Source organism: Aspergillus bombycis (genome assembly GCF_001792695.1).
Source record: "Aspergillus bombycis strain NRRL26010 chromosome Unknown contig00045, whole genome shotgun sequence".
In the NCBI taxonomy this organism is placed as follows: Eukaryota; Fungi; Ascomycota; class Eurotiomycetes; order Eurotiales; family Aspergillaceae; genus Aspergillus; species Aspergillus bombycis.
The window spans coordinates 96,832-109,323 of NW_019170047.1; the positions used below are offsets into that span (position 1 = coordinate 96,832).

The 12,492-nt window shown below is 48.7% G+C and overlaps 4 protein-coding genes across 4 annotated transcripts; 2 read left to right on the forward strand and 2 right to left on the reverse strand.

Annotated features, from left to right (window-relative positions):
* Positions 1–228: 228 nt before the first annotated feature.
* Positions 229–1,913, reverse strand: ABOM_005861 (fungal specific transcription factor domain-containing protein; the record flags this gene model as incomplete). Its single annotated transcript, XM_022532990.1, has 2 exons — positions 229–1,317; positions 1,392–1,913. 2 exons carry the CDS (start codon positions 1,911–1,913, stop codon positions 229–231), a joined length of 1,611 nt encoding a protein of 536 aa, XP_022388960.1.
* A 1,055-nt stretch (positions 1,914–2,968) lies between these two features.
* On the forward strand, positions 2,969–3,994 carry ABOM_005862 (zinc-dependent alcohol dehydrogenase family protein; the record flags this gene model as incomplete). The annotated part of the gene is made up of 1 exon (XM_022532991.1): positions 2,969–3,994. The coding sequence occupies one exon, from the start codon at positions 2,969–2,971 to the stop codon at positions 3,992–3,994; it is 1,026 nt and encodes a 341-aa protein (XP_022388957.1).
* A 3,021-nt stretch (positions 3,995–7,015) lies between these two features.
* On the reverse strand, positions 7,016–8,346 carry ABOM_005863 (uncharacterized protein; the record flags this gene model as incomplete). Its single annotated transcript, XM_022532992.1, has 4 exons — positions 7,016–7,439; positions 7,538–7,985; positions 8,047–8,083; positions 8,152–8,346. 4 exons carry the CDS (start codon positions 8,344–8,346, stop codon positions 7,016–7,018), a joined length of 1,104 nt encoding a protein of 367 aa, XP_022388958.1.
* Positions 8,347–9,274: 928 nt separating this feature from the next.
* Positions 9,275–11,368, forward strand: ABOM_005864 (flavin-containing monooxygenase; the record flags this gene model as incomplete). The annotated part of the gene is made up of 7 exons (XM_022532993.1): positions 9,275–9,558; positions 9,625–9,638; positions 9,703–9,952; positions 10,013–10,081; positions 10,136–10,393; positions 10,463–11,005; positions 11,059–11,368. 7 exons carry the CDS (start codon positions 9,275–9,277, stop codon positions 11,366–11,368), a joined length of 1,728 nt encoding a protein of 575 aa, XP_022388895.1.
* Between the last annotated feature and the right edge of the window lie 1,124 nt (positions 11,369–12,492).

Consider the following 12,492-nt stretch of genomic DNA (forward strand, 5'->3'; position numbering starts at 1 on the left):
ATCACACGGTTACTACTGGCAGGAGTTATTCATGTATTTAGTTCCGGAAAGGACCCGGGAGCGGATTTTTGGATGAGCCTAAACCACGCCAATGACACATAATGGTTATCGAAAGCGGGCAGCTGTCTGAACCAAGCCAACCTTGGTAGGATTGTGATGAATTTCATCCTTAAAGGATGTTAGAATGGTCTTCGTTCACAAAACAGGATGCTCATAAAAGTATAGAACTTAGAAAGGGTGCTGTGAAAGATCTTTTGGGGGAGTTTGAATTTGTACCCCTGCTTCCCTCGCTGCAAAGTTAACAAGATTGAGAGCTTCTTCAGCAAGTGGGTATGTGTCTTGCAGCTGGAGAAGTATTTGCTTGCAGTGATGGAAGTGCTCCAAGTATAGATCGGGTCCTTTCGACTGCATATTCATGATAAGAGTGGTCATTGCAGGAAGCAAGAAGGTGGTTGCTGTTGTGGACAGGTATCGCGTCAGGCCAATGTCATAAAGGTCTTTGCAGATAGTTGCAATCCTAGAGCCTGCAGGGCAGACTCTAGAGAGAGAGAGCGCCATAGTATCAGAGCTGAATTGTGACTTATGGGAAGTCACTATGGGGCGATGGAGGGTGCTGGAAGCGGCAAGATACATCAGTTTTAGCACCGCAGAATGGAGGTAAACAATTCGATCTCCTTCAGTTAGTGAACAACTACTGGGTGATGGCTTGTGGCGGATATCGTCTGGGATATTGTCAAACCACCTCTGCAGGAGCTGGTCGCATCTTCGAACCTCGTCCTCATCGATTGTGGTTCTCTTTGGTAATAACGTCAGTTTGCCAGTTCCACCAATTGGTTGAGCACCAGCAGTGTACTGTGCGGCGAGGATATCACCTATACAGATTGAGAGTTTGGTTTGCTCGATGAACAGCGCTGCCAACTTGCGCTGATTCCCTGAATTATAGGTAGCTCTGAGGCCACAAAGGGCATGTAGCACCTGGGAAGAAAAGCTGCCATAGTTAAAGTCTTCCCACTCAAGGAGTGGCACGTCGCACTCCGTGACCACGATTGTAGCCTGTTGTCGAAAGCCAAGCTCAATCTGTTTTTCCCGAACGTATATACTCCACCAGATACGCTTACATAGTCGTTGGTATTTTATATTATTGCAATACCTTCTTGGGTCTCTATTGAGCCCCATGGTGTGCGCCACTTCCAGACAGACCCCAATCCAGTACTTCGGGCCCTCGGGGTCATCGACACACTCCGACCAAAGAGATAAAAGGAGAAAAGCTTGGACAAGCGATAATTGATCGTTCTCCGAGCCCATAAAATACAACATCTAATAGCATCCATTATCTTCAATTGAATTGTCTTTTCTATGCACAAAAAGACAGGGCGCAAGGGCTAGCTTACCTTAGCTCGTTCGTAGAAGCTTTTCCGGGCCTCTCTCCTCGTCGAAAATCCGGCGGCACGTAGATGTTGCCAGTCGGCAAATGCTGCACCGGCGAACATGACTGCTTGGAATAAGAGAAGGCTGACTAAATTGGTGTTGTCCTGGTGGAAAATAGCTTGCAGGAAACACTCCGTGTCCAGGACTGGCATGTACGGGTGTATGTAAAGCATATATCCCTTTATTAAGTTGTCGCGTAGGGCGTCATGTGGGATGTTGAGAGCTCCATTTGCTTGAAGCAATCGAAGATCGTTGTCTTGGAGTTGTGGGGGAAGTCTTTTTATATACGCAGGCCGATGGAAACCAAATGAGGCAGACATCTGCTGGATGACGGAATCCTGGGGGGTTTGGTCTGGCGGAAAACATCCGGATGCAGAAGAAGGCAGCGGACAAGCTTCTGGAAAGATATTTCCCTCATTTCCGGTTACAGCGGTTTGGAAAGCTCCTTCCGGATATCCATCACACGTCTTGGTGCTATCATGCATCGTCGCTTGCAATTCCTCTGGCAGGGGTGAATCGCAAGTTGTCGGCCTGCCAGCGGTGCGTGTATATCTCACTCGTGAACTACCGGTAACGGTGCAGTCCCGCTGATTTAGTAGGCAATTCGTACATGGAGAACCCTTCTCCACCACATCGCATCGAGTTTTACGAGCTCGGCAATTGAGACACGCCCGTGGTGCCCGAGACCCTACCGGTGGCATGGCTCTGAGGGTAGGCAATTAGCGAGGGCCTTCAACCGGGGGCATGTGAAATCGAATGGGCATGATGTTAGGGGGTGAGCCATACTAGTGAAGCTTCTCTCTGCTCGGTTGGGATACTTGAACAGTCCCCTGAGCCCTAAAGCACGTCAAGTTACTTTATAAAAGATACCTGGAAATCTCTGTTCGTTTAACTTAGTTATATACTTATCTGACGTAATTCCCGGGTGATTGGAATTTCCAGCCTGAGGCGTAGGCGAACCACATGCAAACAAGATAAACATAGTCAAGTGCTCCAAATCGTCACGGGCAGATTCAGGGAAATATCTATACTAATAGCATAAGGCTGCTCTACTATGTACTCTTTGTAAACGATAAAAGCTTAGATATATGTATCTTTAAAGAGGGTTGTGGGATCCCGTGAAGCCGGTCCAACGGCCCGATTCTATATCGGATCCGTAACGTTATGAACTATAAATCAAGACCCGGTGCATAATTCTATATGAGTAAGATAGTCTAGCAAGGTTTTAATTAACTAGCCTTTCCTAGCTAAGATGACTTAGCAAGACTTATGTTGGATTATTAATTGAGCTATTCTTTTAAGTTAATCACTGAGAGGTATGCATGCCAATAATTTGTCACTTATCGGAGAGCCCACCCACCATCTACCCGGAGATCCCACTCCCGACGTAAACTAGGATCTCTTACAGGTATAAAGAGTCAAGGAATTTACAGGTCAATCTTCTTCCCTCTAGGATCTTGCCACTCATATTTCAATTCTCTATCTCGCAGTCACTTATCCAATCAAGTCAAGCCCGAGCCGAAGTGAAGCCCTCTAAACTATGGAACAAATGAAAGCTGTCCGTATTATCACCGCGGATAGTAAAACCAGCGCAGAACTTCGTGACGAGCCACTACCAAGCCCGGGTCGCCATGAAGTGCTGATTAAGATGCGCGCGGTGTCACTGAACTACCGCGACACGGCCCTGTTGAGGGGGGAATATCCTCTGCCGACCAAAAAAGACGTTGTCCCCGTGTCAGACGGTGCCGGCGAAGTTGTTGCAGCTGGCAAAAACGTAACACGAGTGAAGAAAGGCGACCGCGTCACAGTTAGCTGCTTCGCAAACTGGACCGGCGGCCCATTTACCCCCGACTACCATTCCAACAGCGTCGGCTTCAGCATCGACGGGATGTTGGCTGAATACGTACTTTTCTATGAAGACGCAATCGTCCCCATCCCGGACTATATGACCTACGCCGAGGCGGCCTCACTCCCCTGCGCAGCTGTCACGGCCTGGACGGCGCTGAACAAGATCGAGCCCCTCCAACCGGGCCAGACGGTCCTGGTCCAGGGCACCGGGGGCGTCTCGCTTTTTGCGCTGCAGTTTGCGAAGATCTTCGGTGCTCGTGTGCTCGCGATCACGTCATCGGACGAAAAGGCCGCGAAGCTCAAGGAATTAGGTGCCGAGGCTGTGGTGAACTACAGCACCTGCCCGGACTGGGATCGCGAGATCCTTGCTCTGACTGATGGAAAGGGGGTCGATAAGGTGCTGGACATTGCTGGAGAGAAAACTATCGCCAAGTCTGCAGCGTCGACTAAGATAACTGGCGTGGTTGTCGTCGTTGGCTTCGCAAGCGGGTTCGGCGGCGGCCTTCCGCCAGTTGACATACTTGTTCGAACCCTGACTGTAACCGGATCAACTATCGGTCCACGTATTGATTTCGAGGCAATGCTTACAGCGATGCAGAAGCATGAAATACGGCCTGTTATTGATCGGGTCTATCCCTTTGCGGAATATCGCGAGGCTTACCGGAGACTTGAGACCGGGCAGCACGTTGGCAAGATTGTTATCGAAGTCACTCACTAGGCGGGCCGATTGGATTGTGAGATAGTATTGTAAGAGGGTACTTATTGCATAGCCTTTGTCGAAGATTCTTATAAGAGAGGTTAACTGTGCTTCGCATTAGGCCTTCGGAGATAGTCCAAAAGTTAATAGAATTTGCTCCGTTGTGCAACAAGCTTATATATTGTAATCATCATGAAAGAACTTGATATGTATGTAGTGTAGTTCCGTCAGCCCAACCCTCCCTTCGTAAAGTCCTGGTGCTGTGATAACTCTGAACGTATACATATAAATTTAAATCCTGATACACGCCGGCTCAGAGCTCCATCCATCATTGAAGTCCAGGGCTTCCTCATCCTCCACCACCATTCCAGAACACCTGAAACCAATCAGTGGCCGTCGGACTTTGACTCGCGCAGTAAGTCCTGTCGACTCCCAGTACCTCGTCGAAGCCACCAAAAACACCTGCGAGAGAGAGTAGCCGATCATCAAGGTGGTCGGCGTTGCTGTATTCCCATTGAAGACTATCGAGGCAATCCACATAAGTTCCAGCAGTACGCTTACGAGAAGTCCCCGTCGCTTGGGACGGTGGAAGTTGTAGAACGTTTGTGGCATGGCGTATGTTCTTCTATATCGTTGGTATCGGATGTCAACGCAGGGTAAGTGGAATCGCACTTACTCAAAGCTGTGTGTTTGCGTGAGGGATGCATTGGCTATATCATACGGATGGGGCTGAGGGCAAAGGAAGGGAAAAATCTGTCGAGTGGCTGGCTAGTCGGTAGCCTTGTTGAAGTCATAGCCCAAGGACCGAGAAGCGGAGATTATTGTAGGTATGATAGCTCTCTCTTGCTGTTGTAACCGTGGCAGCTCCAGAGCTAGTTCAATTGATTCTCTTCGACCTTAATTCGATTTAGTTCAGGGTCGTGTTTGTACCGAGAGCTTCTTTGATGCTCTCTGATGCTGGCGTAGTTTCGAGAACTGCTCTGCACAGGTTGTTATTTCATGGGCTCTATGCCTAAGCCGATGTCAATGAATGAACTAAATGCAGACATGTGCTGCGAGTATAGAGATATGAACTTTCGATATTTGCAGATAAAGATCGATCTCTACGACCGAGTTATTTACATCTGGGATGGCTCATATACATGGGTTGCTTATGGATGCCATGTCTGTTAACTATGTGTACAATATGTCGAGATATTCCCGTATATCAGCCACGGGCGGGAAGAACAGTGTAAGAAATCCAAATCCAAATCCATCCCAGTGGAATTGACATTATTTGGTTGAAGCCAACTTTGATCCAACTTGACAGCTACAGCTAGATGTGATACTGCCTCAGAGACTCCGACTATAAAGCTCCTATAGTTGATCCCTTTGAAGTCCCAGACAGCGGTCCGCATAAAGTTCCCGGCATAGCTTCAAATATAAAGGATTATCATATAGCGGTCCAACTTCTCTTGCACTATATCTATTACACTCTCGGAGGAACCGAAAGACGATGGTGTCGTTCTGAACAGGGAGCACGAAAACATTGAAATAGTCCTCGACAGAAATGGGCGTATAATCAACGGCGGGAAGGCGAACGGCAAGCATATAGCACAATACCTAGCCAAATGGAGAGGCTCAGCCAAAGACTCGTCTAAAGAATGAAGATAAATTTATGAAACCCCAGTTCGGGGGCTATGTTTATTCCATGACCCCAATCACTACATCGTAACGACCAGAAAGGAGGCCACAAATCTATAAATTAGACGATCACCAGCAAGGGTCCCTCCCACTCACGACGCGAGATCCACTGCATCATGCTCTCTGAGCAATTCTACGCGTTTTATTTATTTATTTATTTTTTTTAAAAAAAAGAAAAGGAACACAGAAAATGCATGCAATGTTCATCCCCGCGTGGCGAATAGTCTCATCCCGGGTCCACCATTAAGTAATAAGCACATTGACCCCTTGAAGACCGACGCTCAGATACTATCTTAGCTAGGGAACTCGACAGAGTCCTAAGCTTAGCCGATGCTTCTACCACGGAACCGCCATGACGGGTGTTATATTCCATGGCCACAAACGGCAGCTGATCGTCAGGAACATCCTACCCTAAGGTTAAATCGATCTCGATAGTCCATGAATAATGCTGCAAGCCCCATTCAATAATATGACTCGCGTCGAGAAACATTTCTATATCCCCGGAATTATTCTAGAATAAGTTTCACGTGTGAATATGCAATGGAATTGAACGAAACGCTGATAGTTAGGTTTATCGTTCGCTAACCAACCCTAAGTTCTAACCTCGACGGACGGCGAGGGTTATTACCCTAGGTATCGTATCAACCATGCTTCCCAACGGCGTTTCTGAAAATTCTTGAGCAAAAGGTTACACTCGGAGGGCTCGGAAGGACGCGAACCCCAGTTCGACTAGTACCTAGTCGCTGTGAGTTTCCGTATCGGCTATAGGCTAGACTTCGAGGCTGTCATGAACGAAGTGGATCTACGCAACATTCTCCGAAACGGGGCACTCCGTGTGGATACAGGCGAAAGTGGGCTGGCTGCTGCCAACACAGAAGTTCATGAATCATGAAAAGAGCAGCCGGGTTCTGCATTTTTCCTTCGGGTAAATTGGGTTGGATTATTGGTGCTTGGTAACCTCCTAGTCGCAGAGGAGAGTTCAATCAATTGTCCTGGTCTGGGGTCGCTTGTGTGGTTCAGCATTTCAGAGGCTGGCGTTTTGGCCCCCACGGGGATATCAGATCCACTGAGTGGGCCACGTCAGGCCATGTCCTGGGGATCTTTTCTGTTCGGAGACACGTTGGGAGGCTGGCTGATCTTGCGCGGTTTGACTGTGAGACGAGGTGCCGATCCAGAATATATACTCTGTCCACTGTACAAAGCGGAAAAGGACTCCGTGCAAAGTCAATATCAAATCATGACTAGTGTCGACGACGAACACGAACTATTGATCGTTAAAGTTCATACATTAGAAAAAAGGAATTAGTCATATATACATGAATTAGAAAACTCATAGAAGAAGAAAAAAAAAACACCCAATCAAACCGCCGTGTAACTGATCGTCACTTCCTCTCTCACTCGGATCCCCGAATGTCGCGAGGAATTCCCCTCGCTCCCTTTCCGTTGCAGGGAGGTCGACTTGCGCTCGATCACCGTATCCACTAGCTCGACCTCATCTCCATGGGTCCATGTCATACTTGGACTCGTGAGTCGCGATTTCCGACTACCCAGATTATACCCCGAGGCGGTCTGTTTCGCGCTGGCGCTTCCCGACTTCCCGGTGACGATGCTGGACCACCAACGACGGAACAGCGGGGATAATGTCGGGAGACATGCGCAGACGATGCCGATCGAGGGCTCGACGCAGGACCATACGAAGACGGGCGCAACGGTCCAGGTTGCGTCGTCCGAGTGGGTGTTTCGGTTGAGGAAGACGAGCCGGACGATACCTGCGATGCAGACACTGTGGGGGAGTTAGCGGCGCCTATCGTTACTGCTTTTTTTCTTTTTTTTGCTCTTTTCTTTTCTTTTCTTTAAGGTATCAAGAGAATGTCGACTCACAAGCTACCCAGTAATAGAATCCCGATCACGGCCAACCTCTGAGTCTTCGGCATTTGTAGTTTCCAGGTAATAGGGATCGGAATGATGAGAATCGCAATATCGATCATAACTGCCGCGATGCCGTTTCCGAAGAAGAACTTGGGGATGTCGATGCAGCTGCCGACAGCGGTATCGGGGTCGGTGTATTGCTCCCAGAAGTATGGGATGGGGTCGCAGGCCACGTTGATTGTGACGATGATGACTATGAAATAGCTCAGGATAAAGAACATAGCGAAGTAAAGAGAGTAGCGGAGGTTGAAGATGCGTTTATAGAACATGATAATGGACGTTTTGGTGCAGGTCACGCAGAAAGCGTATAGCATCACGTGGGCGTAGAGAAGTTTCCAAATGACAGTGAATTCGTGCTTGGTGAGGGCTTGGATATGGTGTCCGTTGCGGTATTTGACGCCTGTCCGCGGTCAGTTGCTGCGTTGGTGATGAACTCATGAAGTGGTGAGAGAGAAACTCACTAATGAGTACACATATCCCGAGCGAGTAGGCAAATAACTAAGTGATGGCGGGGAGAATGAGCTATGGCTCGCATACGCTTGGTTTCGACCTGGAAGGCAACTTACCAAGGCAGCAAAGCTCAGATAATCGTCAATAGCAAATTGGAACTTCTTGAACTCAGTCCGAGCGTATATCCGCAATACGACTGACAGTGTCCCCAGGATGATTAGGGTAATGACCGCTCCCAGCATGGAGCCATCTTGGTTCTCCGAGAGGTCGACGCCTGGGGGCGCTGGCCCAAAGTCTCCGGAGGCAGACATGGGCAGCGATGCGTCAGAGTCGGCAGTTCGGCCAGAGACAGCGAAGAGAGAAATAGCATGAGAAGTGTTATGTATATATATATGCTTAAAAGCGCTAAATTCCAGTCTACGAAGGTAGCAAAAACTTTGTTGGATTGTGTTCTGCAAGGGTGAGATTCCATTCGCGTGTTGGCTTTAGGGCTGCTAATGTCTCTAAGAGGACCGTAATCCAGCCGAGCCCTGTTCGTCCGGACTCCGACAACCGAGGGCTGGCAAGAAGAATGGCCGATGGCCGCATAAGGCCGCAGTCCGGTGGGTTGGCATCCTGTCCGCCCTGCGTATGAGATTTATGAGGTTGCAATAGTCCAGTGACTAGCTCGCTGTTAGTGACATGAAGCCATTGCACTAGTCGCGAGGGATATAACATGTTGATCGCAATCTCGCCACTGAGAGATGCTTCGCGCACAACAATGCGTTATGAATGGCCATCCGTAGCGATAGTGCAGGGTTAGAGGGCCAAAGCAGCCCCTGCATCGTGCACGATGGAGTACGTAGTAATCTCCACATGCTGCGGTGGGTCATCCAATGCCAGAACTACCCCCGTGCGAGGCCGTACATTAGGGTTGGCATAGCGCCGCGCCGGCGCGAGGCACGCGCCACTTAGCCACGAACGGACTTCAACGGAGTCGGGGGTTCGGTGGGGGTCAAGGTCCATGTTGTCGTAAATATATTGGGACTAATTGGGGTGAGAGACACTTCGGCTGCGCTGCCTGCTCCCGATCTACAGGGATGATGACAGCGATGGCACGATAGGACGGAAATTACTCCGGAGGGGTAGTGCTTACCACTAAGCAGTGGTACCTATTCCAATGCCAATGGATTATATAGCATTTAGGAGCTCCGTGGAGTAGTTCCTCCTGTCTCACACTGCCCAACACACACTACAACCATGAAACGCCCCGAGGACGCATCAAACGGACACCCAGTCACGTCGGCCAGTCTTGTCGCCCAGGGCCAGACTCCTCCGAATTGGGTTTCAGTCAAGGAAGATGTCGCTTTTACCCCCAGGAAGATCAAAATAATCTGCGCAGGCGCCGGCTTCGGCGGCTTGACCCTCGCCCACAAAATCCAACATGGACTCAAACTAGAGGATGTGGTGGATTTTGTGATCTATGAGAAGAATGCAGACGTGGGCGGAACCTGGTTTGAGAACCGATACCCAGGCGTGGCTTGGTAAGAATCAATCTTTGAGATGTGTCGAGTAGTAGTCGCTCACCAGTATCAATTGGACTATTTTAGTGATGTCCCAGCCCGTGAGATCGCGCTCATCAACTTCATCACCAAGAATTATGCTAACTTTAAGGGAATGACCATCAGATGCTTATACTTTCTTATTCGAACCAAACCCCAACTATTCGCATTTTTACGCCCCAGGCCCCGAGATCGAAGAGTATATACAGAGGACAGCGCGCAAATGGAATCTTTATGACCACATTGAGCTCAATTCCAAGGTGGTAGAGGCAGCATGGGACGAAGCAGCTGGCAAATGGAAGGTGAAGGTCGAGCAAAACGGTGTGATCAAGGAGGATGAAGCCGAGATATTTGTTAGCGCCTCTGGTCCATTAAGGTAAAAACAGTTGTCCTTCGGCTTTTACGGCTCTTGCTGACCACATGCAAAACTTGCAAGCAAATGGAAGTTGCCCAACATTCCAGGAATGAGTGAATTTAACGGCAAACTAGTTCACACTGCGGCCTGGTATTCCTTCCTGACCCACTTGAGACTTGCAAAAGTAAACTAATATCAATCTAGGGACGAATCATATGAATGGAAGAACAAGCGCGTGGCCGTCATTGGAAACGGCTCGTCGGGTGTCCAGTGTGTTGCAGCGATGCACTCTCAGGTGTCCAAGATGATTAACTATGTCCGCAACCCAACATGGATTGCTTCCAACTTCAGTGGCCAGTTGACGAGGGACGGGAGAAACTTTGCATACACTGAAGAAGAAAAGAAGAGATTCAGAGACGACCCGGTGGCCTTCTACAAGATGCGCAAAGAACTCGAAAACAGGTAAGGAGCATCTCAGCAGTCATGGCTGGTGGACTTTCCTACAGGCTTGCACTAATGCTCCCACCCCAGTGTTAATGAGTTCGCCTATGGTATGCTGAAAGACCACACTTTCAATAAGCTCGCGACCCAGATCGCCACACAGCAGATGCAAGACAGACTGAAAAACAGCCATGACCAATCCATCGTTCTGAAAATGAAACCGGATTTCAGCCCCGGTTGCCGCCGCTTAACACCCTGTGATGGGTATCTGGAATCCTTTGAGAACCCGAACACACACATGTGCTGGGATGCAATCGACTGTATCACAGAGAAGGGGATAAGGACGGTGGATGGAAAGGAAGAAGAGTTTGATCTGATCGTCTGCGCGACTGGTTTTGACACATCCTTCGTTCCTCGTTGGAAACTGTCAGGGCGGGACAACGCGACTCTGGACGAGCGGTGGAAGCACAGCCCAGAGGCTTTCTTCTCTGTGCAAGTGGATGGAATGCCCAATTACTTCATTATTGGTGGGCCGAACTTCACTGTTTCAAATGGCTCACTTCTAGGTGGGATCTCCTTCGTATGCGACTACATCATGAGGTGGGCCCAGCACATGGCCACTCATGACATCAAGTAAGCTCGCCCTTGACTGGTAAGGTTGACACAATTAACCAATAATTTCACAGGTCAATGGAGGTTAAGAAGGAGGCTGTCGATGACTACAATGTATGGGCGCAGGAATACTTTAAGAGGACGGCGTGGGCCGATGATTGCCGGAGCTGGTACAAGAACGGCAAGACTTCAGGGCAGGTCACGGCGCCTTATGCGGGGACAACCAGTCATTTCAAGAAGTCTCTTGACAGCATCGGCGCCGAGCATTTCAACTTTCAGTATAACTCTGCGAATCGCTTCCGCTGCCTCGGCAATGGTCAAGTGGCAGGTGAAGAGAATGGCATGGGAGACCTCTCATACTACTTTGTCGAAGGGCTTTGGTGATCACTTGATGCTGTGGTCAGTTGTCTAGTGGCTTCGATGGCAATGACTGCTCATAATACTGGGTGCAGTGTGATGAAAACAGGCTTGCGAGCTAACAGTACTCCATGTAAATAACGCAGAGCTAATCAGGCAAGATTGGTATAATTATCATCCGAGTATGAGTTCGACTTACATCACATCACTAACTAGAGTATAACAACCTTAATTTTAGACTACATATTATACATGGGACGAAATGCCAAGGCTAGAGTGCTAAACAATGTTCCAAAAAGAGCAACAGCCTACTTCAACTTCTTGGTAACTACAACGACAGCGCATAGCCCACATCCGCAACCGGATTTAGCAACAGCTAACCCAATACACAAGCACGTACATACACCGGGGCCAAATTCCCTATCTATCAAGTATTGGTATATCCAACTGCCGTTTTGAGTAACAGACAAAGTCCTGACGCAGAGTACTAGATTCAGCGAGCCCAGAATCGGATGGCACTTTGATTCAGGTGGATACGTTTATACTTTGAATAGCAGAATAGCAGTTCGGAAATATTTCCTAGTTCATACAGTTTTGAACCCTACTACGACACGATAGCTCTATAACTCTCATGTGTACTCAGTGCATACTGAGTACTCCGACTATCGGACTCGGGAAGACTCCGAAGGGACCCACTCCAGCCCGATCGAAGAAATATCGGCATGCGACTAACCTTATTTGGAGGCATCAAAGTTTTCGAAAGCAAGAACAGTCCTGGTATCGTCAAGGCAAAGGCGAATGCTTAGGAACCTTGGCATGATTGTTAGAGCCATCACAAGTATTCCCCTACTCTCATTGACCACTATCCATTAGCAAATAGCACGTTTACTCGTCCGGTTCGGCCGCTATTGAAGAAACAAGTTTGATTTAACCTGTGATGTAGATTATCCGAACCCAAAGAACCATCGATGAATCTTAAGCCACGAAGGACCCTGAAGATCTAGCTCTAGATTTCATCACGATCCGAAAGATAAGGCGATCATGCAGGATTGGCTTCGCGATAGTTGCGAGCATGACGGCATATCCACGTGGGCCCTCTAGCGTAGACATACTCCACCACGGAGTTAGTCTTCTTTTTCTCCGGTTTTTTT